The sequence below is a fragment of the Lepidochelys kempii genome, chromosome 3, assembly GCF_965140285.1.
Source record: "Lepidochelys kempii isolate rLepKem1 chromosome 3, rLepKem1.hap1, whole genome shotgun sequence".
Lineage (NCBI taxonomy): Eukaryota > Metazoa > Chordata > Testudines > Cheloniidae > Lepidochelys > Lepidochelys kempii.
This window is the reverse complement of record NC_136382.1, coordinates 6,898,173-6,924,044: the sequence shown is the minus strand read 5'-3', so window position 1 is coordinate 6,924,044 and position 25,872 is coordinate 6,898,173. Positions and strand designations below refer to the sequence as shown.

Sequence of the window (25,872 nt, the reverse complement as noted above, 5' to 3'; positions counted from 1 at the left end):
GAGGCACTTTACCCACGCAGGCCTTCACCGGGTATAGGGAAGTTGTGTAGGACAAAGACAAGAGCACATCCCTCAGGTGAAGGTAGGCAGCCCACCCGCTAGCTCCCTTGGTCTTTAGTGACACACGGTCCACAGGGCTTTGAACCCACGCCTCCAGAGGAACCATGGCTCAGGACACAGGCCCTGAGCTGCTCTAGGGGCTGAATGTGGGATTGCAGGGGCTGGTACCAGGAAGGGCAGGTGACCTTCAGAGACCCCTGTGGTTCTGTCCTCACGTTTCGTGGGTGGATGCAGACTATGGCCCTGGTTTTCAATACCAGTCACCACTGGTTGCCAAGCGTCCTCTCCTGAATCACACTGGGAGCAACCTGCTGTCCCTTTAGTGACATGTATGGCCTTCAAGCTGCCTACAGCTCCATGTCGAACAGCTACGGCTGTTTGGTGGGGGGGTCTGGGCTTTGCGCCACCTTGAATGCACAGTAGGAGGGGTCTGGGTCGTAGCCCATGGGCCGTGCAGGCCAGGCCCCAGGGGTTCCAGAAGGAAAGAGATTCCACTAACAGCTGGCTTTGAGTGATGTCACAGGCAGCCAGGTACTACTAGGAACACCTCACAGCCATGGGGCTGGGCAGCTCCACTGGCCGACTCATTGATCTGGCCATGTGCTCTTTTATAAACTCCCACCCCGCTCTCACTGCATGGGTGTACACACAGACACACGTCCCCCTGCACGGCTGCAGGAGAGCCAGAAGGCCACGGCACAAAATGCACCCGAGACACGGCACAGATCACAGAAAGGAAAGAAATGCCAAGGCAGTTTATTTACAATGGTTGTATACAAAAAGACAGCTGGTGCCACATCTGGAACAGACCCCCCTTGCCTCTTCCCCACCCCTTCCCCGCAGCTCCCACAGCCAGATCCTGTGTCGAGCTGGTCTCTGAAGAGCGGGGCCCTGATTAATTGCTCTCATCATAAAAGCTCCAGAGAGGCCACTTTATCAAGGCCTCTCAGTTAATCAATGCCCTAAAGGCCTTATCCGGCTGTAGTGGCCAGCGAGACCTCACTTGTGGGAAACCGATGTGGTGCACAGGGCTCGGTCTAGCTGGAAGGCTCGGTCTGCAGGCCTGCTGGAGTAGAGAGGCTCCATGCTCCGGCTCTCTGCCCTCTGGCTTAGAGCTGGATGGACCCCGCCTTAGCCTTTCTGCTTTTTCTAGGAGTGAGAGGGAAGGTCAACCCCGCACACGGGGCTGTGAACACCAGCACTGGCTGGTCTTTCAGTGCAACCCGGCCCAGGGAACTGGAGGTAACCCTTTTCCACTATCTTCCTTACTAATGTGCCCTTGAAACTCTGTAACAAGGAGGCACCCACCATCTCTTCCAGGAGCCCACTCCACCTCCCAGCTGGGATGAAACCATTCTGAATATCTAGCTTCAGCTTTTCCTCACTTCCCTTCGGGACGTCACTCCTTGTCCTGCTGGCCTCAGCAGTAATTCTCCTCTCCATGGACACAGCTAGCTTGAAGCTAGTTATAACCTATGATCAGATACCCACCCCCGTCTTCCCTGTTGCTGTCATCTGGGCTCCTTCAGGCCCCCCTCTTCTCTACTCCTTGCATCAGGATTGCTTCTGCTGCCCTGCACTGGATTCTCTCTAGCTGACCATGGAGCTGAATGTCTCTTCTCCCCGCAATCCCAGCCACAGGTGCCTTCTGCCCTCCCTCCACTTTCCTCACTCCAAACTGCAGCAAGATTTTCTGCTGCTCCATACCTAGAAAAAGGGATCTCTCATTAGAAGAGACATCCCGGCTCTATCTGACAAATCCTCACTCTTAGGGAGATCACAGGGATTTTGAACTTCACTTCACTATAGCCAAACAAGTGTCTCCTACCAGCAGATAATGCCATCCTAGGAAGCTATTGTTTCTCATTGGTGGGGGGAGAGAAGGAGGGGAACCTGTTAATTAATGTCTGACAATACTGAATTGCTGGAGGAGCATTATTTCCAAAAGACTGCAAGAGCTTCTGGGAAGAACAAAGCCAAACAGTACCAGACCCCCGACAGGCCTGCCGTTAGAGACAGAAAGAAGAATAAGACCGAGACACCGAAAGGAGATGTTTCATTTGTATTGATGACCAAAGTTCATGGCAAACACAGAACAGGCTACACGCACCCCCGAGAGACGACTTTCCTGCCCACAGTTACAGAGAGATGCAGACAGGGCAGCCCCGTCCACTCGGCACTGATCCCCAAATTAAATTCACCCACGCTGCACATCCCTCTCCCACCCCGTCGTGTCACCTCCCCTAACTTCCAGCGTCACCGACCCTTTGTTCGTTTGGACTCTTTCTTAGACACTAATGATGAGGAAGTAAAAATGAAACCGTGGAGAGGATTGTAGACTTCCCAAACGGGGTGTGTCTATTCCCTCCTGCCCCCCGTCCTCCCTCCAACAAACACCCCCCTGCCCCATCTCTCTCCTCCCCATCCCCCCGCCCTCCCCCAAAACAAATAGGATGGCTTCACTGGTCAATCTTTACATTCACAAACAAAGCAAGCAGAGGAACTCCCCGTCATCGGTCGCAAAGCTTCACTGGAGCTGTCAGTCCAAACCGCCACCGTCCTGGCCTCTCTACCTCGAGGCCTCTTCCTTGAGCTCCTTGTTTTTCCGCACCTCTTCCGCATGTTTGTCCTGGGGGAAGGTGGAAGGGGGACCCTGTTAGTGTGCTGGGCTTCAGGACTCAATGATGGGCAGCGACAAGGGGACTGTGGAGCGGTTTGACTGGGAAGCACGGACAGAGGGTGGTGGCCCAGGTTCCTCCCCCGTGTAACACCACCAAAGCCACCAGTGTCATGATTATTAAGGGCTGCACTGGTGCCCAGGCACGGATAGTCCTTGGCCCAGTTCCAGAAAGGCGGAGCTGATCAGACAAGACCACACTGCATGTCCCACAGGGCATGTCCACGCTGCAATTAAAAACCCATGGCTGGCCTATGGCAGCTGATTCAGGTGCGCAGAGCTCAGCTCCCAGGGCTGTTTCACTGCCGTGTAGACGTCCAGGCTTGTACTGAAGCCCGGGCTCTAGGATCCTGCGAGGTGGGAGGGTCCCAGAGCTCAGGCTGCAGCCCGAGACAAAACATCTACAGCCCTGCGAGCCTGCGTCAGCTGGCATGGGCCAGCCGCGGGTTTCTCATTTTGCATTGTAGACGTGTGCTTCGACTGGTCTTCTCCGTCTCACTCTCGGATACAAGGTGAAGGCTGGAGAAGGTGTTTGGAGGAGGCTAGTGAGGAGAGGAGTTGGCGGAGGAGCAGGACCTGGTGCACTGGAGTTGGGATGGATTTATTTATCTCTCTTCCAGGAGATAGAAGAGGTCTATTAATGTTCAAGGGGTGCGGCCCACGGGGGAGTGTGTGCGCCAAGGCCTCCTCGCTGGTTTGTACCAGGGTGCTGTCCTCTGTGGATGGCACCTGGCGGGGGTGCTGTAACCCAGGAGGCAGGGGAACTGCATATAGGGCAGCCCAAGGAGCTGGGTTTAGGAGACAGGAGGTGAAACAGAGCAAATGCACGTTTAGAATGAGCCGTTTCCCAGGCTGTGCAGTCTCCCTGGGAAGGTGCTGGGCATCGCTTTGCTCGGGGCCTTTCAAACTAGCCTGGACAAAGCAGCAGGGAAGTCTCTAAGGAGGGACCCATGGTGAGGGTGCTCGTCTGAGCCTTGGGAGATCTGGGTTCAAATCCTTGCTTTGCCCCAGGCGCCCTGTGCCTCACTTCCCCCATCTGGACAATGGGGCTCATTGCACTGCCCTGCCGTCCAAAGGGAAAGACAGTAAAGGCTGTGATGTGCTCAGATAAGGGAGTCATCGAAGTACCTTAAACTGAGACATAGACCAGCCTGGATTGGCGGCTGGGGGAAGACCAAGAGAGAGATTCAGTGGACATGCCTTGGCACGAGATGGAAAAGGGGGCCAGCAGCTGCACTCGTGAGCTAGCCGACAAGCCCAGCTGTTTGTCTGTCTGCCTGGCCTGTCTCTGACTCCTGTCCAGAACTGCCTGGCTGTCCCCGAAGGTCACCCTGCTCTGCCACCCTATTCTGAGCCCAAAGCCTTTCAGAGAGGCGCTGGAGAGAGGGATAGGAACCGCCATTTGGAAAGCCCCATCCCAGCGGTGGGTTTCTGGGACTGGAGTCTCCCTCCCAGGCAGGCAAAGGGAAGGGAAGGAGAGAGATGGTGGGGTTACCAATGACCCCTCCCTTTCCATTGGGACAGGGGCAATCACTTAACACCAGCCCAAGTCAGATTAACAGGCAGGCGGTCGAGGGAAATGATCATCACTGAACAAGGCAGCTGCCTTTGCTGGCCCTCTCTCAGCGCGGACCCCAAAATCTGTGCTTCTGTACTGATGGGAGTCAGGTTCCCGGGCAGCTCCCCCATCTCCCTCCCGCCCACCGCACTCCGATTCCTGCTCCAGTCTGTGATTATCTTGCTGCTACCCAGCAGCTGGAGGCGCTGATTGGGCCCAATGAGTCACGTGGTGCAGACCCCCTGCCCAAACCCACCCCCAACACCAGCAGCTGCAGCTGGCCCCCTCGCAATTAAGAATGAAGCTGCCGAGATTAAAGAGAGCTAGGAGGGAACCAGCCCCAAGTGGAGCCAGGGGAGCAGGGGACGGCATGGCGAGGGACGGGGGCAACGCACTGGGCTGGGTCTCAGGGGAGCAGGATTTGGTTCCCACTTCTGCCACAGACTTGGCCTTGAGCAAATCACTCGGGGCCAGCTTGGGAAAGGGGTTTAGGTGTTGCCCAGCAGAGCAGAACGAGGCCCAGCCCCTGGGTGACCCGTTGCTAAGCAGAACTTTCTGCCCTGATTTTGGTGGCTCCCTGCAGGGTCTAGGGGGATCGTTAAGTCCCTAAAAAGGGGGTTTTCTGAAGCAGGCCAGCCAGGAGTGAAATGCTGAGGAGAGGGCGGGGAAGGGTTAGGGGCTAAGTGGCTGAGCAGGTGTGGGCGAGAGATGGATGCCTCTGGGTGGGATCCTCAGCTGTGAACTCTCCCCCAGAGTCAGACACCTGAGTCAGCTAAGCTAGGGGCCCTAGCAGCCGAAAATCCCTCCTCCGCCTGTCCCGCTCACCGGCTCGGCCTGCATTTCCCTGAGTGGCTGTCCTTCATGTGGGTGTGGTGCTGCCCCCCTTATCTCTGGGTGGCCTGTCTCTGGCCCTCCTGCTGCGGGGTCTGACAGGTACCCGGTTTTAGGCCTGGCTCAGAGCCGGCCTGGTGGACCGGGCGCTGCTGGTGAGCCAGGCGGTCCCCTGCCTCCTCTGGGAATCCCGCTCAGGGCCTCAGCTCAAACTGGGTCTCCGAGCAGCTCGTTAGCTACAGGGGCGACGTCAGGGTTTACACCGCTGTGAAGCTTCAGCCCCCGGGGGATTAAGCGGGACCTGAGCCGTAGCTCTGATGAGGTCAATGGCACCAGTTTGGTGGACTTGAGCGCCTGTCTGTCTGTTTCGGTACCTACATCCCTTTAAAAATCTGGCCTGTCATCGCTTTTGGCCTCAGTGTCCCCTCCGTCCAAAGGGCCTAATAACCCTGCCTCGGTCTTTACAGTCTGAATAGACAGGGCCTGTCTCTTACTAAGTGTTTGTCCAGCACAATGGGGACCTTGATCTTGGCTCTTCTGGGTGCTACTGAGATGTAATAACAATACGGGACACCCCAGGGCACCTGTTGGGTGCATCGATTGCACCTTGCCATGCCCTTTCCTCGCGGCCCTGGGTCTGGCACCCTCCGCTCACCTTCTCCTGCAGGCGTTCCAGCATGGCCGCTAAGTGGGCCTCCCGGTTCTCCTTGTTGGACTCCATTCTCTGTGCCAGCTTCTCCTTGGCTGCCTTGATGAAGTTGTTGTTCTCCTCGATGGCTTTCTGGATGACCTCCCGCTCGTGCTCCCGCTTCTCCGCCAGGTGCTTCAGGAGCTCCGCTTCCTGGTACTGCACCCACAAAGCAAACAGGACAAGCCGGCTGAGGGCTGGGCGAGAGCCACGCAGAGTCCCGGGCCCGCTGGGGACAGCGAGGTGCCTGAGTCACGAGTGGAACCAGCTGTTCAGCCTGCGATACATAACCCCTGCTCCACCCCAGCCACAGCTGCTGCCTAGGAGATTAAGGCCTGGATCCTCAAAGGTATTTAGGTGCCTAACTCAATGGGAGTTAGGCTCCTAAATACCTTTGAGGATCTCGGCCTTAGTCCTTTAGCTCAAGGTGCGGCGACTCCGGCTCTTAGCTCCCACGGTTCAAAGCCCAGTGATGGCCAAGCTGCCTGTCATTCCACGTGCGAACGTGTTTTCCTGCCTCCAGCTTTTCACGACAGCCCGGTTCCAAGCAACGGGGGGAGCTTGCAGCGTTGGCCAGAAAGAATCAGTGCAAGGTCTTACCCCCACCCCTTCCCAATGCGCCCATGGGGCCCCGCTGGACTCAGTGGAGTCGCCCAAGGGTGCTGAGGACAGAGCTTGGCATGGAGTTAAGGCAGGGCCGGGGGTGTCCCCCCTGTGTGACTAGCAGAAGCAAGAGCTGGGAGAGTCCCATTAGGGCATCTCTAACTCCCTCTCCTGCGCAGGGCGATTCAGAGGCTGGCGCTGAGCCAAACCGCTGCCCAGCAGAGCTCCTGGTGGCTGGGTCAGCGGAGGGTAGGGTGGCCAACTTGGTAATATTTAAAAACCGGACCCTCCAGCAGGAGTGCCGGAACCACCCCTGCCCTGCCTCTTCCCCCCCAAAAGCCCAGCTCCTGCCCTGTCCTTCCCCCATGGCCCTGCCCCCATCCACTCCTCTTCCCCCGCTTTCTGTTGCTCGCTGCTTTTCCCCTCCCACCCGCTCAGGAGGGACTTGCCTCCAGAGCCGGGGCTGGGAGCCGCAGCTGCCCGATGCAAGTAGGAGGTGGCCCCGGGTGAGTAGGGGCTGGGGCGGGTGATGACCCGGTGCCTCCCCCCCACCCCCGCCTACATAAACCGGACTTTGAGTGTCCGGTCAGTAGAGCTGACCGGACACCGTCAGGTCCCCTTTTCGACCGGACTTTCCAATCGAAAACTGGGCACCTGGCCACCGTAATGGTGGGGGCTGCTGAAGGATGATCAATAATTCACATGCCGGCAAACCACATGAGCTAGCCAGGTGGCACATGCCCACTGGGGGATGCCTGCCCGGGCTGGACGAGCACCCGCAGCAGAGTGGCCCTGGTGATGGCAGAAGGCGCTTGGCCGTGGCTTTGCGCGGAGCCTGCCCTTTCCCCCCTATGGGCTGCGCCGTCTGGAGGAGGATGCGGGGCCGGGTGTCGTGCGTTCTTCACCCCGTGAGCCCACTACATTCCACTGCGTCCCCAGGGACCTGCTCAGAGTCTTCCCAGAATCCTCTGCAGCTGTTCCCACGCCATGACGCACCAGCGGCCCAGTGTCCCACGTTTCCCCAGGGCCTCTCTCCCGCCACCCGCAGCGCGAGCCCCGGGGGCCCTTCTGCCTACCTTCCGCCGCTCCTCGGCTGCCTCCAGCCTCTTCTGGATCTCCTCCAGGGAGGGGTCGCGCCGCCGGGGCAGGGAGGCGTTGAACTCGGGGATCCCGTCGAAGGACGGCGGCTTTAGGATCACCTCGAAGGACTGGCCCGAGGTGCGCTTGTTCAGCTCGATGACCTCCATGTCCGAAATGACACACCAGGTGAGGTCGACGGTGTCCGCTGGGAGAGCGAGCGAGCGAGAGAGGCGTTACCGCTCGCACACTCGCTCTGCCCCCTGCAGCCACGCACACCCGCTCACACACTCACCCCCCATACCTGCTTGCACACTCACACTGCCCCCTGCAGCCACGCACACCCGCTCACACACTCACCCCCCACACCTGCTCGCACACTCACACTGCCCCCTGCAGCCGCTCACACACTCACAGCACCCCTGCAGCCACTCAGTCACACCTGCTCACACTCACCCGCTCACACACCCATCCACATGCACATTCACCCGCAGCTACTCACACTTGCTTGCACCACCCACACACTGCACCCACCGCCATGCAGTCGGACTGGCTCACACACTCACGCTCAACCTCTCTGCAGCCACACACACACTCAACCCCCCCCACAGCCACTCACGCCTTCTTGCATACTCACACCCACTTGCACACTCACGGTCCGCCACCACTAGCCACTCACTCACACTCAGTTCCCCACCAGCTGCTCACACTCACATCCACTCAAGCGTAATCCTCTGCCATCCACTCACACCAGCGCACACCTACTCCGTCCTCCAGCAGCCATTCACACCTTCAGTTCCCCAGTATTAACACACACTCACACACATATCCTCATGCACCGAGCATTCATTCACCCCCTATGCTCATGTTCACACTCCTCCTGGTTTACTCATCCCCATTCACCGCTCTTTTCCTCCGACATTCACCCACGCTTCCCCCCGCAGTCACACACACACTCCCCATTACACACCAGCCACCGGTCACTCATCCATTTCCTCACCCCTTATCTCCTCATTCTCACTCACGCGCGTCTCAGGCTCCATCACCCTCTCTGAGCCGACACACCCACCAGCTCACCCTCCGCCCCCCGCCCCCCTGTGCCAGTCCATTGTTCAAAACACAGCCGGTTTCATGGCTTGTCCCTGGCAAGGAGGCTGCGGGCTGGCCTGGCTTACAATGGGCCGTGTAAACTCGGAGTAGGCCTGGCTGGGAGGAGCAGGAGAGTGCCAGGGTACAGGCAATGCCCCTGCAGAGACATGGCCCTTCATGGGCAAGGTTCAGCTTAGAGCAGATAGAAGGCAATCATGTATTAGGGGTTTTTTTTTCGGTCTGGCGGCTGAACCGAAAAATCTGGGCGGGGGGTGGGGGGTGGGAATTGGTTTGGTTCAAACTGAAGCTGACTTATTTTGTTTTTTTGTGCTGAAATGAAGAGCTGGGCAGGGGGGAGGATCGTTGAGTCACACAATGTTAAGTTTGACCCAGAAATGAAATGCTGTTTCATTTTGTTTCAGTTGTTTTTTTGGGGAGGTGTTTTTCATCTCTCTCTCTCTCTCTAATTAGCTAAATAACAAACCATTCCAACATTTCAAAAAAGCTTCCCCCCCCCCACTTTTTTTTCTGGCAGAAACTATTTGCTGAATCCAACCCGAACTCACTAGCAGTTTCGTTGACCTGAAAAATGTATTTTTGGTGAATTTGCTGTGAATCACACACTGGCTAAGGGGACGATGTCCCATTCCAGGGACTGATCCCCCTAGAGGATAACAACCTACTACAGCTATTTGCCACACACACAAAAAACGTGCCCAGCTCTGGGAGTTGTGGTGGATCACAACCTCAACATGCGTCAGCAATGTGATGCTGTTGCAAAAAAAGCAAATGCAATTTTGAGTTGCATGAGCAGAGGCATGCCATGCACCTCACGGGCAATGCTAGTACCCCTCTACTCAGTGCTGGATAGGCCTCATTTGGAGAACTGTGTCCAGTTTTGGTCACCACTGCACAGAAAGGATGGAGAGAAACTGGAAAGGATCCAGAGGCGAGCAACAAAGATGATCAAAGGTGGGGAACACAAGCCATGCGAACAAAGGCTGAAGGATCTGGGCATGTTTAGTTTGGAAAAGAGGAGATGAAGGGGAGACAAGAGAGTGGTCTTCATGATAACAGTCTTCAAATGCTTGAAAGACTGCATAAAAAAGATGGACGAAAGCTGTTCTCTCTTGCCACAGAGGCCAGGGCGAGAGGCAATGGGATCAAACTTCAGGATAGGAGATTTGGATTAAACCTCAGGAAAAACTTCCTAACTGTAAGAACAGCAGGACAATGGAGCAGACGCCTGGGGAGGTCGTGGAAGCTCCTTCACGGGAAGTTTTCAGAAGGAGGCTGGAGAGCATCTGCCTTGGATGGTTTCGACACAACAAACCCTGCATCTTGGCAGGGGTGAGACTAGGTGACCCTTACGGTCCCTTCTAGCCCTGTGGTTCTATGGCTCTATGATCCTATGCTTTGGCAATAGAAGATGAAACCATACAGGCTACAATGCAGCCAAGAGCCCAGTTTTCAGCATGAGCCAGTCCTCGTGGCAATCCGGAAAGCTAGACTCTCTGCTGCTTGGGACCAGCGCCTTCCAGAGTGACCTAACACTGCGCACCAACACAAGAACAGAAGGTGTAAGGGGCCCGGCAGGTGGTGGTGGTCGGGAACCGGCCACTCTGTGGGCGGTGATGCCCAATTCTCATGGATCCTTGCTGTCGAGCATGACTGGGTCTGCCAATGCGAGTCACCTGGAATGATCCATCTAGCTGTGGCTTCCCTAAAATCAATCTGTGGAAATGCCCACTGTCAGTGCCTTGCATTTCTGACTCCTCGCCGGTGGGAGCCAGAGCCAACGTTATTATTATTCTCTAGCATCTGCTGAGTGCCTGCAGGGAGCACAGTGCCATTGAAAATACCCAGGAAATCATGCGCCCTGCCTCTAGATCCTTACAATACAAGTAAGATGAAGGGAGACTCAAGGAAGATTGTTCCTGTCTGAAAGGAACAGACCAATGGGCTACCTATTCCGGTAGCTTGTCTTTGACAAACGCCAATGCTTCATGCTTCTGACATGGTGAAATTCCTTTGTACCTGAGGGAAGGGAAGGTGAATTTCTTCCTGATCCCATGTGGTGATCCGTCTGTACCAGGAAGCATGAGGGTGGATGGCCCTGATCACTGTTATCCTAACCAGAGACTGTGCTTCATCACGTAAATGCCCAGTGGGTTTTTTTTAAACTGTGCTAAGCTAATAGAAATTAGCGAGAGTGGGTTCTGCAGGCTAATTATAGGCCAGGAGAGAAAGGCCTTTGAGGAAAGAACAGCAGATGCGACCAATATCACTGATGTTAGTAATACACTGGCTAAAGGGGTGATGTCCCATTCCAGGCACTGGTCTGGCTAGAGGATAACAGCCTCCTACTGCTACCAGCTCATGGAGTCTCTCCCTTAGCTGAAGTGGCTTTTGGGACAGAAGGAGTGGGATTCAATCATCTCCCTGATCCGGGGTGCGGGTTGTGACGAGCTAGTTTGCTTTCCAGATGAGCTCGGTCTAGCTGATCTCCTGCCTCTGCCCTCGTTATTAAGGGATTTCCCAGCTGTTCCTACAAGAGCCTAGTGAAACTCTCGCGCACCAAACTTTGTGGTGTCATCCTCCCTTCTGCCAGCAGGCGGCCCTCACCAGCTGCACAGCCCCAGCCAGGTCTGGATGCCTCTGGGTCAGCCGGTGTGAACCTCACCCTCGGGGGCCCTTCCTGACCCAGACTGATGATTGCTGTGTGGGATAGAGCCATGCAGGGTCCAGGACAGGTGGGGACCCCAGGAGACCAGCTGTTTTCCCCACAGCAGGCCCTTGGTAATACCAGAAGGAATGAATGTGCACTGGTCCCCCTCCACCCCCCATCTCCTAACAGGAGCAAGCGGTTGAGTGACCCACCTTCGTATTTATACACTGGCTTGTTCAAGGGGTCGGCCAGGAAGCAGGAACAGAACAAGGACACGAGGGGGAGCTCCTTCATCTTCTCTTTGTACGCTGCGAAAACACCATTGGGAGAGTCAGTCTCCGCAGCCCCAGCTGACGGCCAGAGAATCCGGCCTGCTCTGAGTCGCCCTGCACACGTCTCCCTGACCGAAATGCAGCCACCTCTGGGATGGAGCAGCTGCGGGGCAGAGAGGAGGTTTGCCAGGAAGGACCCCAGAGCCAAACCCTCCTTGTCTGTCTCAAGGGGATGAACAGGTCCACTGCGGGCAGGGATTCCAAACCCGCGGCTCCAAGGCCTCCCCTCCAGCAGTGAAATCAGCGGGATGGTGGCTGAGACAGGTCCTGTGCTGCTGAGTTTGGTAAACTTCTTTTATACCAACAGCTCCTCACTTTTCACATCACTTGTCATGGTGATCACACCCATTAGCCACTGGACCTAAAGGCAGGCAAGTGTTGCTGTCCCAGGGGAAACTGAGGCAGAGTGGACCAGGAACAGAGCCCCAGGAAGCCTGCCCCCTGCTGGAGTTATAGCAGCAAGACTGGGTCTGCGGAGCTCTGCCGGGGTGAAGCAAAACCCCAGGGTTGCACCCCAGAATCAGGGGAAGCTGTGACCTGATCCCGGAGCGCTGAGTGGTGGCAGCAGTGGGAAAATGAGGAGGTGGGAGAGCAAAGCGGCATGCCAGGCATGTTCGACTGCATTGCAACACCCAGGCCTCCTCGCTGCAGCCCCCTAGGAGCGCGCTGGGAGGCGTGGGCATTGCCCATGGGGGGGGGGGGTTGAGCCCACCTCGATGTGGGCCACCTCCTGCATCTTCTGAGCTGCCAATTTAACCAGGTGACTCTCCCAGGAAACTCAAAAGGAACAGAGGCTGGAGTGATTCTAGGCACCTGCCGGGGCTAGGGACCCAGCGGGGCGAGCGTGCGGCCATGCCTTATCTCCCCCAGCCCTGCACGTGGCTGATGGAGATGAAGGCCATTGCCTGTCCCACAGGAAAGGGGTCAGGGCTAGACGCCTGTAGCAGGGGGAGTGAAGTGCCGCAGGCTGGGGTATCTCACGGCACGTCCGTACCAGCCAGAGTCATGGTGCTCGGGTTCCTTCTGCAGGCTGGGAATCAAGTGTGGCCAGAAGTTTTCTCGGGGCCTGCAGGAGCAAAGAGACCAGGTGGTTAGTGCCCAGCCCCGTGGATATAGCCAGACCTTTGCTAGTATCCAGTTTGCAAATACTCTCCATATATACCCCCCCTCACAAAGGGTTGCTCAAACACTCCAGCCGCCCCCGGGGTAGGTGGGATATCTCCACCCCCTCTGTCTCCTTCCCGGCACAAATACCATTTACTCTCTCTCTCTCTCATCGGAGACACAAACAGCCTCGCACCCACAAACACACGCACCCGGTGCCCTCAATATACGACCCACCCGCCCAGCCACGCAACCCCCCGGACCTCCCCCCACCCCCGGCTCACTGCCAGCCCACACCCTGCTCGCCTCCATGATGTTCCCCCCCTTTTGCATTTCTACCAGCGATGTCCTTTAAACAGAATTCAAACCCCAGGCGCTCAGGGCACTTCAAGACACCAGGGAGCCGAGCCAACCAGCCGCACTGCGAGACCAGTGGGCTGGTCCCCACCGTGCAGAGTGGCCAGTGAGACCCCACAGGGCCTTAGGAACACAGAAGTGGCTTGCCAGGGAGAGAATCCAGGAGTCCGGTGCTACCACTAGGCCATCCTGGCTCTAAGCAGCACTGCTCATGGACCGGCCTTGCAAATTCCCCGTGCCCACTGCAAGCCTCGGGGGGCCCCTGGAGGAGCCCCAGATGGGTGAAGGCTGGCCTGAGTCATGGCAGCGGATGCAGCCTCATGGCACCAGGACGGGCCCGTTTGACGGCTCGCTGGGGAGGAGAATCCCCTTCAGCTGGGCTCGCCGGCCCCCCAGCCGAGGAAGCCCGAGGTTAATGGCGGGGAAGGGGATAGATCGGTGAAGACGGGGCAGGAGGTGGCGGCCCAGCTAATCCAAGGCAATCAGGCCTCGCCAGGTCCCATGCCCAGTAACCCCACAGCGGGGGCTGAGCTGGGCATACGCCCACCCCCTCCTCCAGCCCGGTCATTCGAGTCGGGCTCACGGGGCCTTGCGGGCCGAGGCGGTTGCCAGGTGACCGTGTTCAATAGCAGCCTCATCCCCTGCCCCCTTCTGCTCAGCTGCGCCAACGCCCCTCAATCCCGACCCGCAGCCCCCTGCTATCCCAGCCCTGGCTCCCTACACCCTGCTGTGCCAATGCCCCATAGGCCCGACGTGCAGCTTGTCATGTTATTCCAGTGCCTACCGACCCACCCACCCCTTCCCCCTCTCCTTCTGCTGATGCACCTGACACTTGCCCTGCAGCGATCGTACTAGCCAAGCTGTGGGGGAGGGAAGGGGGGAGGAGGGAGCCCAGCACTGGCATAACAGGGGCCATTGTGGGCCAGGCTTGAGGAGCATCAGCAGAGCTGGAGGAGGTGAGGAAGGGGGCAATCAGGACAATGCAAACCGTTCTTTCGGAAGCCAAACAAAACAAAGCAAAGAAAAAAACAGCCACCGGAGCAGACAAAGCCGCTTTTCTTCCCTCCCTGCAGTGAAGGAGCCGCTGAAACGGGGCGTAGGTCCCACAGCCGGAGCGTTACGTAACGCCCGACGGCCCTCGGAGACCACACGCGGCCAGCACAGCAGGGCCTATATGGGTCTGTGGGTCACATATTCCAGCTTTCGCTCCCTGCTTGTCCAAGTTCGTACAGGTCGGGGGGTACCCGGCCAGGCACACATCCCTGCAGGGGTGCAGCGCAGTGCGAGGTGGGGGACAATGGGCAGGGGAGTCTGATACTCATCGCTAACGATACTCAGTGAGATTTACTCATAACACAAAGGATCCCTCAGACCACTGCCCAGGAGCTGGCAACCTGGCCTGGAAAGACCCACTCGACTACTGGGGCATATGCCACTGAGGTAATTTACCAGTGAAGTTATTTCTCCTACAGGGCGCAGGCGTCTCCCGGTCTTTCAGCCACGTGTGCATGGCCCGTGAATCCCCACCACGTTACACAGCTGATGCCTCTTGTGTTTGGAATCAGCGCCGTCTCAGAGCCCAGAGTCCAATTTCTTTTCCTTATAATACACCAGGACGTGGCACAATTAATTCCCAAGGCCGAGAGACCCCCCCCCCCCCCCCACCAGGGCAGCAGTTACTCCCTTAGCTCAGTTGGTAGAGGCCTGTCCTGAGGTTCAAGCCAATCAGATGACCCCAGTCTCGGATTCTGCCCCCTTTCCCCAGCACCGGTGCTTTCCCCGACCCCTAGCGTGTGACTGTGGATTGGTTCCCGCAGGCTCTCTCTGCATAGCGGGCATGGCCAAGGTTGGGAAGACGTGGTATGATTTCCCACCAAGAGCTCTTTCTAAACGCCTCTTTAGATCATCTCTTTTCATTGTCAAAGCAAACCCTTTCATACCTTTCTCCGCCCTGCACATCAAAACAATTAGTGGCTGCCGCATCATACAAGCAACCCTACAATAACAAACCAGCCTGGAAAGCTCAGCACTCGCGAACATCCCGCTGATAAATAAATCAGCGAGTTCAACTCAGTAGGTGACCCTACAATAATAACCCAGCAGGGGGCAGCCCAGCGCTCCTGAGCAGCCCTACCATAATAAATCAGCGTGGCCAATCCACGCAGCCACCTGCAACAACAAACCAGTGGGTGGAGGCCAACACTCACAAGCAACCCTACAATAACAAAGCAGCGGGTGCAGCCCAGCACACTCAGAGCTGCCCTGCAATACCAGACCTAAGGTAAAACGTGTGTCTTGCTTATGGGCAACCCTACAACAACAAACCAGGGTGCAGAAGCACAGCAAGCGGGACTGGCTTTCTCAAAGGGAAGTAGGTTTTGGTGTTGATTGTCAACAAAAAGAGGTTTTTCAGCTATGAAAAATGCACCCATGAAAAATACCTCCTCCCTCTGTCACCTGGAGCCTTTACAATAAAGATCAGCTGCTTACCTAGCTTAGCCCCATGGGACGTCTGATCTCCAGGTGCAGTTCTGTCTGTGGCCTGGGGTCTTCAGGCAGGCAGACAAGTCCCGTCTGGCCTTTAATTGGTGATCATGGCAGAGGAAGGACGCTGGCCTGCTCTCACACTAAACAGCTTTCCACCACAGCGGCTTCTCAGCCTGCCCTGCTCTGAGCTGTGACCTGCCCACCCCCCGGCTGGGAGGCCAGGCTGGCAGGATGCGATGTGCCCTGTACTATCCCAGCCCGGGTACAGTGGATAAAAACAGACGCTGGCCTCTCTTTAAATGGGTCGCCCAGAACAGTGCTGGAAAAGGGACCACAATTAAAATTCTTCCCAGTGTCCCCGATTGATTCCCCCAGGGCACAGGTCTTTATTCCTGTACTCATCCCGCTGCCCCGCTCTCCCCAGCTCCAGCTGGTCTCTGAGCAGCATCAGGAGCTGGCCCCCAAAGTAGGGGGTGGTGTAATAGCTCTTAGCCCTGCTGCAGAACCCTCCTTCTGCAGATCTCAAAGCCCCTCGGATTGCATTGGCCCAGGGAGGTGGGGAAAGAGTTTCAGCCCCATCGTACACATATGGGAAACCGAGGCACAGCGCAGTGACAGGTGGGTTTTCAATGTTAACCCAATGCCATTCCTATTGAGGTCAGTGGTAAACATCCCGCTGGCTTCAACGATAAAATGCCCATTGACTTTGGTGGGAGTGGCGCTGGGCCAACGCTGAGTGCCACTGGAAAGCCTGATGTCAGACGGGGGGGCAGCAGCCGAGGCTGGCCTGAACCCCACTCTCCCCACTGCACTGGCTCCGCTAATGAGAGAGCCTTGCCAAGGCCGAGCCCTGGCCTGGCTAATTCCAAAGGAGGGTGCCCGGGGGCTGTGCATGAAAAGCCCCTGCTCAGCAGCCCAGGGTGTTGGGTTTGATGCAGGAATCTTTGGGCGAGGGAGAGCACTGGCCGCAATAGATGAGCATAAATGGTCCCTTCTGGCTGTGGATTCTAGACTCGGGGGTTCCAGCCCTACCTCTGCCACTGACTCCACTCTGCCACATTGGGCAGGTTGCGTGCCTCAGTTTACCCATCTCTGAAAAGGAAGTAATAATAGTTACCTACCCAGAAGGGAGGCTGGGAGGCTAATAATAGATTGAACCTTATCGATCTCCAGCTCCCTGGGGCTATACTATATGCTTGTAAAGCATCCAGCATATTGAGGGCCCAGACTTGCTGACATCTCTAGGCGCTACCCAGGAAGGCTAATAACAGTGTATAGTTAGATAGCAGTTTTTGTGCAAAGTTCCGAAAGTGCAAAGCACTCACCATCGTTGTTACAAATGGGGAAACTGAGGCATGGAACTGTTAAGAATCTGGTGCCAGCTTATACAAAAAGGCCATGAAAGAGATAGAACCCATATCTCCTGCATGCCAGGAGCCCCACCCTTCACCTTGCTCAGACCAGGGCTGGGCAAGACTTTCATAATAAGGACTAACTCAGTCCCTAAGGATCAATCAAATCCAGGGCTTGGGCCGGGCTCAGTGAAAGATCCAGCAAGGTCTGCAAGCTCTGGCTGAGTCCCCGGCGAATCTGGCTCGATAGCTGGCTACTGAAAGTCTACAGAGGGAGTGAAGGCCTTGACAAAGCCCTGGCTGGGATGATTTAGTTGGGGATTGGTCCTGCTCTGAGCAGGGGGTTGGACTAGATGACCTCCTGAGGTTTCTTCCAATCCTGATCGTCTATGATTCTAAACTGCTTTCCAAGAGCTATCAAGCCAGGGATGGGCAGGCAATGCAATTCCCAGCCAGGTTTGCTATGCTCTATTGAACTGACCTGTTCCAGGGCGTGCGACCAGGTTACCGGCTGTGGCAGCTGCCTATGCTGGAGAGAAGTGCTGAGTGCGGAGGGGGCTGGTGCCAAATGTCCTGGCTCCTGGCCCAACACCAGGCAGGGATGTGCTGTAACTGACGACCCTCGTGTGTGTGTTTGTGGGGGCAGGAGTGGGCTGCAATGGAGAAATCCATTGCAGTGGGCTGGATAGGGGGTCAGGTGAGGTGCCTGAGAGAGGGGTGGGTCTGTTGATGGAGGACGGGGGGTCAGTCACTGGGGGGGGAGGGCGGGGTTGCAGGAGAGATGGGGGGGGCTGCAGATGCATGTCGGCATTGCTCCAGGGTGTTAGCGGTTAAAGCAGCGTCCTCTGTGCCACCCTCTTCTTGGCATGCAAAGTGCAGTAGCTAAGGTCTCTGAGCTGGCATTGGACTGGCCCAGGGCCCCCGGTGCAGCCAGCTGTGGGCCCCCGGGTACCTCCTGGCATCCAGAACCGGCTCTAAGAACCAGCCCGTCCCGGGTCAACATTGTGCCACGTAAACAAACCCCACAGCAGGGGGAAAGAGGAGCCCAAACAATGGGCCTGGCCTCGTGCCAGGCCCGGGGAGCTGGCTGTGAGCTGGCATGCTGACAATGGGTGGATTGTTTCCTCCAGCTGGGGGAATGGGCTGGGTTTGGAGCCGTGGCAGAATCGCTGGGTGGCTCACCGAGCCCCATCTGATCAAGCCCGCGCGCTCCCGCCCCTCGCCTGGGTCTGGGGCAGCACCGACCAGGCAGGTCTGGAAGCAGGGCCCAGATGGGGACAACTTTCCTCTTTAATAGCGAGGTATGGCCAGGAGGTGACAGGCCCGGGGGGAGAGGCTTTGAGCAGTGCCCTCTTGGGATCATGAGAGAACATGGCAGGTGGGGAGCTAAGAACCTGCCTGCCCCCTGTTACCTGGGGAAGCAGCAGAACCCAAGTGGATCTGCCCCAGCAAATCTCCAGGAGCCACCCAGCCTCCTTGTTATGGAGCCTGGGTTGGTGGTGGGGGGCTGGGGTGGTGTGGAGGGGAGGGGAGGGAGGTCTCAGAGGAAGGGGTTTCCTCCCTGTTGTGAGGGCTCCTATCTTCCTCGGCCTTGTGGGCGGCACGTCCCGGTCACTAAGGGCCCAGCACATTGTCAGAGCGATAGGACTCGGAAATGACAGTAACCCTGCTGGCCACGCCGGTCTGGCTTCGAGCCAGGGCTCTTTAATGCCCAGAGACAGAGGATAAATGAGGTCACCTCTGTGCATCTCAGAGCAGGCCTGCAGCTGCTAACCTGGCCATGGGCTCCTCACACACAGCTCTGGTGCTGCACCTCAGTCCCAACCGAGAGTCCCCCCCTCACCCTGCTATCCCAGTCCTGGGAGATCCCATTCCCCACACACCCCTGTCCATGCCCCTCACTCCTGACCTGCAGCCCCCGCTGCTGTCCCAGTCCTGACGCACCTCAATCCTGACCTGCAACCCCCCCCACCCCCCGCCATCCCTGTCCTGAGATCCCCCTCCCCGAAGTTCCTCAATCCTAGCCCGCAGCACCCCTTGCTATCCCAGTCCCCTCACCCCCGCTGAGGTGTCTTGATCCTGAGCCACAGATGAGCGCCATCGACCCTCCCTATCCCTCAGATCCCCATCGCCTTGTCTCAGGGGAAGCCCCGTGGCCCGGCGCGCTAGAGACCTAGTCACATCACACAGGAGCGCCAGAACCTCGGGGTGGGGGGGGGGCACTGAAATGGGAACTTTGGCAGCACCCCCTGCTCCTTCTCTCCCCCCCAAGGCCCCACCCCTGGTCAGGCCAGAAGCTGGAGCCGAGCCATGGTAAGAGCTGCCCAGGGAACCTAGGACCATTGTGGGGAGCCCCAGACCCCCCACGTACCCTGGGTGGCATGCCCCAGGGGGTAGGGACGCGGGCCAAGGGCTGCTCTCAGCTACTACACCCATGTTAAAAAGTGGGTGGGCCATGGCCCCCAGGACCTCTCCCTTGTTTCTAGCACCCCTGACAACCCAGCAGGAGGAGAGTTTGCTAAACTGCTCTTTGATCCTCTGGGTTTGGAGATCACAGAGGGCCCTGGGGGTCACCCCGCCTGGCCCTCTAGCTCTCCCGTCAGAAACCACACGTGCATTGAAGACCAATGGGTTGTCCTAGGCTACAGTGGCGGTGGGCCGATACCTGACTCATCCAAGGGTCTTGGGGGGGGAGGTCCCTCTCTTCTGCAAGCACCTGGCCTCTCTCCATGGAAACCCCTCTGTAAAACTCTGTTATTTCCTGGACAGCCCCAGCCACACAGCCAGGGCTGAGCAAAGAGCGCTCCTCTCCGGGGATGTCACGCTAACCGGGAGAGGCTGGGCCACATGGGAAAGGGGCTAATGGCGGGGAGCGGTTTGTGCTGGTGTCTGAACACCAAACGTGTGTCACTGGTGGAGTGAATCCTGCTGCCATTGCGACAGGTACTCTGGAAAAACCTAGACTCGCGCAATAGGTCAGAAGTCGTTAACCCATCGTTCCCCCAACTCCCGGGCACCAAGCTAAGCTACATGCTGGGGCAGCGTAGACCTCCCAGGGCCCAGACCTACTGCCCCCCGACCCAGGCTGCTCCCTATTCAGCGAAGGGGGAATTTCCCCCGCTGCAGCAGTGTGCGGGCTGATCCCACGGGTGGCTGCTGCCACTCGAGGCCGACATAGTTACAAAACGCGGGAGGGGCTCTGACGTGCCATGCAGCGTGGGGACAGCCTGGCCAAGCGTGCACAGCCCGGCCACCTTGACTGGAACCCCTCTGCTCCGATTGAAAGGCACCTTCCTCAGCGGCTAATGAAGAAGTGTGCTGCAGGGCCCGCGGGCTAGCCCTTCTGAAGGCCTGGTTGAAGTGAACGCTTGAAACGATTCCTCCCAGGCCCCAGTGGATGTTTGTCCATCTCCCAGCATCGCCACATAAATCTCCACATTGTACCTCTTTACTCAAGAGAGGCTAAGAACTGGGATAGCAGGGAGGCTGCAGGTCCGGAGTGAGGGGCCTGGACAGGGCTGTGTAGGGAGCCCAGGACTGGGATAGCCAGGGGGGCTGCAGGTCAGAAGTGAGGGGCCTGGACAGGGCTGTGTAGGGAGCCCAAGGCTGGAATAGCCGGGGGGCTGCAGGTCAGGATTGAGGGGCACCAGCATCACAGCTTGAAACAGCCTGAGGGCCAGGCAGGCTGCGGGGCAGGGAGCCCACCAGGACTGTGGAAGCAGGCGCTGATGGTTAAAACAAACCCACTGACTTCCATTGAGTTTTGCTGTGAGCACTACTGTTTGCTAGGCAGAAGCAGCAGCCGCCCTGCATAATGCCAGATGAGCTCATCTGGGCTGAACAATGAGGCGTCCGTGCGTCTGGAAGGGCTGGTGCGATTTGCCTGCACAGCCCTCCCCAGGCGGGGAAACCTCCACCCCCTCCAGGGCTGGTTCAGCTTTTAAAAGCTCAATGCCCTCCAGCTGCCACCCAGTCCTCTTCTCTCTCACCTGCCTCTCCCCATCTGAAATAATATTTAAAGACATTGCAAGGAAAGAACGTTTCCTGCCTCCATCAATAAAGCAGACTGTGCCCCCCCGCACCCTTTCCAGCACTGACAGCATCCTCCCTCCCCCCAGCCTGGCTGCTTCTTCACTTCTTGCTGCTTTGGTACCAGCTGTTCCCATCTAGTAAGGCAGGGGAAGCCTCTTTGGAACTCTCTGTCTTTGGGATGTCCCACCTGGGAACCCCCGGTCCAGGCCCCTGCCATCCCGTCCCACCCCAGCTGGCTCTCAGGTGGGGCTGCCCCCACAGGTGACATCTTCGGGGCATGTTCCGGAAGCATGGAGTGACCCTAACTGACTCTACTTGGGGCTAATGGAGTTTTCCACCCAAAGGTTGGGTGGGGTGCGTGGACAGGGAGGCAGGAATTTGCAGCCCTCCTCTCTGCCAGTTGGGAAGTGGGATCAGAGAGACCCGCCAGCGTACAGCCGGCAAGCCTTGAACTCAACGGGCCTGATCCTGATCCCATGTACACTGACTTTACCCCCCTGTTCAGTGGGGCTACTCCTCATTTACACCAGCTGGAGATCAGAATTAGGCCCAATGCATCTATTGTGGGGTTGAGCAGGAAAGAAAGACACCGAGAGAGAGAGAGAGAGAGAGAGAAAATCCCATGCAATCCAGGTTATGGCTAGACAGATTAGTATGAAAGAAAACGTCAAACATACAGGATCCAGCCCCAGAGTAAAGGCTGGCACCCACTTTTCAAAGGAAAAAACCAACCAGTGCATTTAGATTTGGACTCACTGCACTTTCTCTCTGCCTGGGGGGATGCACCCACCAGCTGGGCACAGGGAGCCCTGCTCCAAGCACAGATGAGCTCTGGGATGAGGAGGAGGAGGGAGCTGGCGCCCAGCTGTTGGGGTGGAGCTGGGAGTCCCTCTCTTGGAGTGGTCCAGTGGCTACCACTCCTGGACACTGCTACAGGTACCGGAGCCTGTGCCTCACCAAGCAGCAAAGCAAAGGGGCGAGAGCGAGCCAGCACGTGGGAGTCAGACAGGACAGGCAGACAAAGAGGGAGCCTGCAGCTGGACGCACCCAGCGACGGGGAGCCACTCTGCACGTGGGGGATCACGGCGCTTTCAGACCCAGCCCGGGCGTCTAGGAGACACGGGACAGAAAGACGGCAAACGGTGCCAATCGGCTTTGTAAAACCCCCTCGCGCCACTTCCTCCCCCTGGGATTGTCCTGCTAACCCAATGCCGGGCACAACCCACCTGGGATCCCAGGGTTCAAACCCACCAAAGCAACAGAGCCCCCCATGCCGGCCTCCCTGCCTGAGCTCCTCGCTGCTTCCCCTTCCTTTGCGACTTACCCCCAACACCTCCTCTGTCTGTCGCTCCTGGTGCTGCTCATTCGCTTACTGCTGCTGAGGGCTCCTGCCAGCATCAGCCCCGCTTGCCAGCCTCTCACCATGACATCACCTCCGAGCCAGCCGATTGGCCGAGCCCAGGGCCTTTGCTGATTGGGCAGCCTCTTGTCAGGGCAGCAGGGATTGCCTGAGTAACTCCTTGCAGGCCAGGTACCCAAAGGATGATGTCACACAAAGAAGCTATTTTCAACTCCGGGAGAGAGGCTGGGAGAGAGCAAAGCTGGCCGGAGAGATCCGGGGCAACTTTGGAGAACCCTATTAATGGACATGACCGGGATCCTCAAATGCACCAGCCAGGATCATGCCCCGATTGTGCCACGTACTGAACCTGCACCTACAGGGAGACACGGTCCCTGCCCTGAAGAGACTCCAAAGTCCAGCTCCTGCTCCCCGTGCAAAGGGCACTGGGGGGACCTGAGCCACCATTAAACAAACAAAGAGACAGAGGATGAAAAATCAGCCAGATCTCACTCAATCTGTCATGCACCCCACGGTGGGGGTCAGATTCTCAGCTGGTTTATTTCCCTTGTCTTCAGGGGAGTGAGGCCTCCAGGGAACCTGCCCCTATAAGACAGAAAAGACTATTTTGTCCAGGCTAGTTTTAAAAGTCTGAAATAATGAGCCTTCCCCGCTACCTCACAGCCCCTACTGCATCTCCCCCGGTGTTTTTCCTGCTGCTCAGGGTAAATCGTCCTTTTATTAATGAATTAATTTTATTAATTGATTAATTAATCGTCCTTTTATTAATTAATTTGTTTATTTACTAAATGAGGCCAGAGTTCCCAAACTGCCCTGGCTTTGCTGAGCTCGCACCTATTCCCACAGGGCCCAGTCAAATAGCTCCAAATCCTGGCATTTATTTTAAATAAACCTCAGAAATTCCACTAAAAACCACATTAAGGGACCCTTCCAGTCACACAGTTAAGCACTCCAAAGTCAGATGCTGCTGGTTTTCTTCCAGTTTGAGGTAAAGTTTGGGGTGGTCGTTTATTATTAATATTACAGTAGCACTTCGAGGCCATGACAGCGTTTGGGCTCCACCAGGCAAGGATCTGTACAAACACATAGCGAGAGATCATCCCAGGTCTGAAGAGTTTACAATCTAAATAGGACGTAAAGGAAGGATCATTATCCCCATTTTACAGCTGGGGAACAAAAGCACAGAAAGACAATGTGAGCGGCTCAAGGTCACGCAGGGGGTTTGGAGCAGCTCTGGGAACTGATCCTAGATCTCCTGAGTCTCTACCCAGTGCACTAACCACAGGCATGTCCTTCTCCTAGACCCAATCCACCCCGTCCTAATTGCAATCCATTCATAGTCAGCCATGTCGAGCAATGATCCCCAGCCCTACATCTCCGGGGGACTGCATATGTACATGCTGTGCTGTCCTCTGTTGCACAGAGTGCATCAGACCAGATTACGTATCTTGTTTCCCTCTCAATAGCAGAGGAGCTGCTTCCTTCCCTCCTCAAGGGCTGCATTTCCGGAGCTCACGGTCATGGGCCCCATTTCTGACTGCCACAGGTAACTGGTTGGTTAACAAGTGTGACACCTGTGTTTACATCCATGGATCATTATAAATGGATCTGCAAAGCAAATTCTAGAGGAACTTGATTCATGGCTGGAAAATGCCAAACAGTCTAAAAACCATAAAAATGATAAACCCTGGGATGAAATGTAGCAAAAGCCATTCCGATCTGCTCCGGATTTCTGTTGGGATATTCAGAGGACCAGAAAATTAAAGTGGATGATTTAAATTGTCTGAAAGTTCATTTAACTCCAGAGTTAATCCATGGACCACAAATCTTCAATTACAGGAATAAACTCTTCCACTCAAGGGAGAAAGGTGAATGACGCGGGTGGAACTGAGATTGGATTTATTATAGCCTGATCAGGTGTACATGTGACTTGGGTTTGAGGGCAACCCAGTCCGGAGGTTAGTTCTCATCATAAGAAATACCAGGCAGTTTTTGGCAGAATGATCTGTCCCCTGCTCAGGTCTAGAGTAGCAAAATGTGCTGAAGAGCAGAGGAAGATGCAGCAGAGCTAAGCGGAGAGGGGCAGAGCAGAGGGCAGTTGAACGCCAGGACTGAGAGTTGTGTGTCCAAGTCCATCACCACCCAGGTGCAATGATCGGACTGGACTAGCAGGGGCGTGGCAGGCCGTGGAGATTCGCTGATGCCTTGACACAGAGCTGTGTTGACTGTCCCTGCCTGCACCAGGCGTGTGCTGCTCAATATCATCCATTGCTCATTTCCATCAGCAGCGCCATGCCTGGTGGAGTTCTGCTGTAGAAAATGTGTTAGCAGGAGCCAGAGCGGGACGGGCATCTCTGGTCCCCATGAGAACATAGCAAGCCCAGGAGTGGGGAGTCCCCGGAATGGCAGCCTCCCTCCTCTGAGCTGATCAATCGATCCACATTTCTCTTGCACCTAGGCTGGGCTCCTGGAGATGTTGGGCGAGGTCGCCCCATCTGCATCAAGAGCACTGGAGAAGGTCTTCCCAGAACCACGGACGCCAAACCCATCCCCCCACCCACCCGCCTTGATGGAGCTTGGGCTGACTCACAGAGGCAGAAGACCCGAGAGACATCAGGCCTGTCTCTAAACAGACCCCAGCCCAGCATGGCCGGTGATTGCTGGAAAAGAACAGCCTCCATGTGTGACCGTGTGCAAATCAGTCCATCTCTCCCTGCCTCCGTTCCCCACCTGGAAAGTCAGGTAAGAGTCCTGGGCCTCTCTTGTCTATTTAGATTGGAAGCTCTTCCGGGCAAAGACAGTGTCTTGTCTGCGCAGCATCCAACACAATGAGGCCTTGATCCCCACTGGGGCCTGAGCTACGGCAATACAAATTATAACTGGCAAACAAAACCAATGGGGAATGACCGTTAAGGCTGCAGCAGGATAAGCCTCATCCCCGCAAGACTTGAAAAGCCAGGGAACAAGGGGGAAGACTGGTGCATTCCTTTCCACCAGCAACATCTCGCTCATGCCCTCCAATGTTTCCCATGGCTTTCCTTTCCACCTGCAACGGATGCCCCCAAAGCAATCCGCAGCTCCGCTTCACCAAACTCGCGCCCAGCACAGATCCTCGACCGTGACCTCCTATGTGCCGATCGCAGTCACAGCTCCAGATCAGCACATCTGGCTGGCCCACATTCCGTGCCTCTGGGGAGCGATTTTCCTGTAACGTGGCTGTGAGTGCTGCTGAACCAGGGCAGAATTGTCCTCAAATGCAGCCGGGGACGCAAGCCTGCAGCTGCAGCTAATGCGTTGGGAAAATGCTCCAGGGACAAACAGTATCGGGCTGTGCACTGCAGTCCAAACGGAGTTCAAGTCAGCCTCGCGAGAGGTCACCAGCATGGCCCTCCAGGTCAGAGATGCCTGGATAAGAGCTAAGTGTCACTGTTATAGGAAGCCCGCAAAGAACGTTAGAGGCCAGCAGAGAGAGCGTCTGGAATAGTGGGCTGAGGATGACAGCAGGCACCTAAGACAGAGCACCTGGCCAGACTGCGTTGAAACGCTATTGTCCCCGAACGCATGGGAAGAGCCAGTCACTCTGTTCACCCTTCTAGT

At 56.6% G+C, this 25,872-nt stretch overlaps 1 protein-coding gene across 4 annotated transcripts; it reads right to left on the bottom strand.

Annotated features, from left to right (window-relative positions):
• Nucleotides 1–2,481: 2,481 nt before the first annotated feature.
• STMN4 (stathmin 4) lies at nt 2,482–22,332 on the bottom strand. 4 transcript variants are annotated; one of them, XM_073335557.2, is made up of 7 exons: nt 22,240–22,306; nt 15,535–16,623; nt 12,578–12,649; nt 11,464–11,559; nt 7,494–7,702; nt 5,782–5,973; nt 2,482–2,689 (listed from the first exon to the last, which is right to left on the bottom strand). In XM_073335557.2, the coding sequence occupies exons 3-7, from the start codon at nt 12,588–12,590 to the stop codon at nt 2,630–2,632; spliced, it is 570 nt and encodes a 189-aa protein (XP_073191658.1). In that variant the 5' UTR covers nt 12,591–12,649; nt 15,535–16,623; nt 22,240–22,306; the 3' UTR covers nt 2,482–2,629. The 4 variants fall into 4 exon arrangements, with proteins under 4 accessions (XP_073191658.1, XP_073191659.1, XP_073191657.1 ...); XM_073335558.2 differs by lacking the exon at nt 15,535–16,623 and adding an exon at nt 14,494–14,643 and having other exon boundaries at nt 22,240–22,289; XM_073335556.2 differs by lacking the exon at nt 22,240–22,306 and adding an exon at nt 17,365–17,556.
• Nucleotides 22,333–25,872: the final 3,540 nt, after the last annotated feature.

What these genes read in the sequence shown, in the direction of transcription:
- STMN4 (XM_073335555.1), bottom strand. An exon ending in GCCAGTGTATAAATACGAAG is followed by an intron (nt 7,703 to 11,463) that starts GTGGGTCACTCA and finishes TCGCTCTCCCAG; the next exon opens with CGGACACCGTCGACCTCACC. An exon ending in TGGAACGCCTGCAGGAGAAG is followed by an intron (nt 2,690 to 5,781) that starts GTGAGCGGAGGG and finishes ACCTTCCCCCAG; the next exon opens with GACAAACATGCGGAAGAGGT.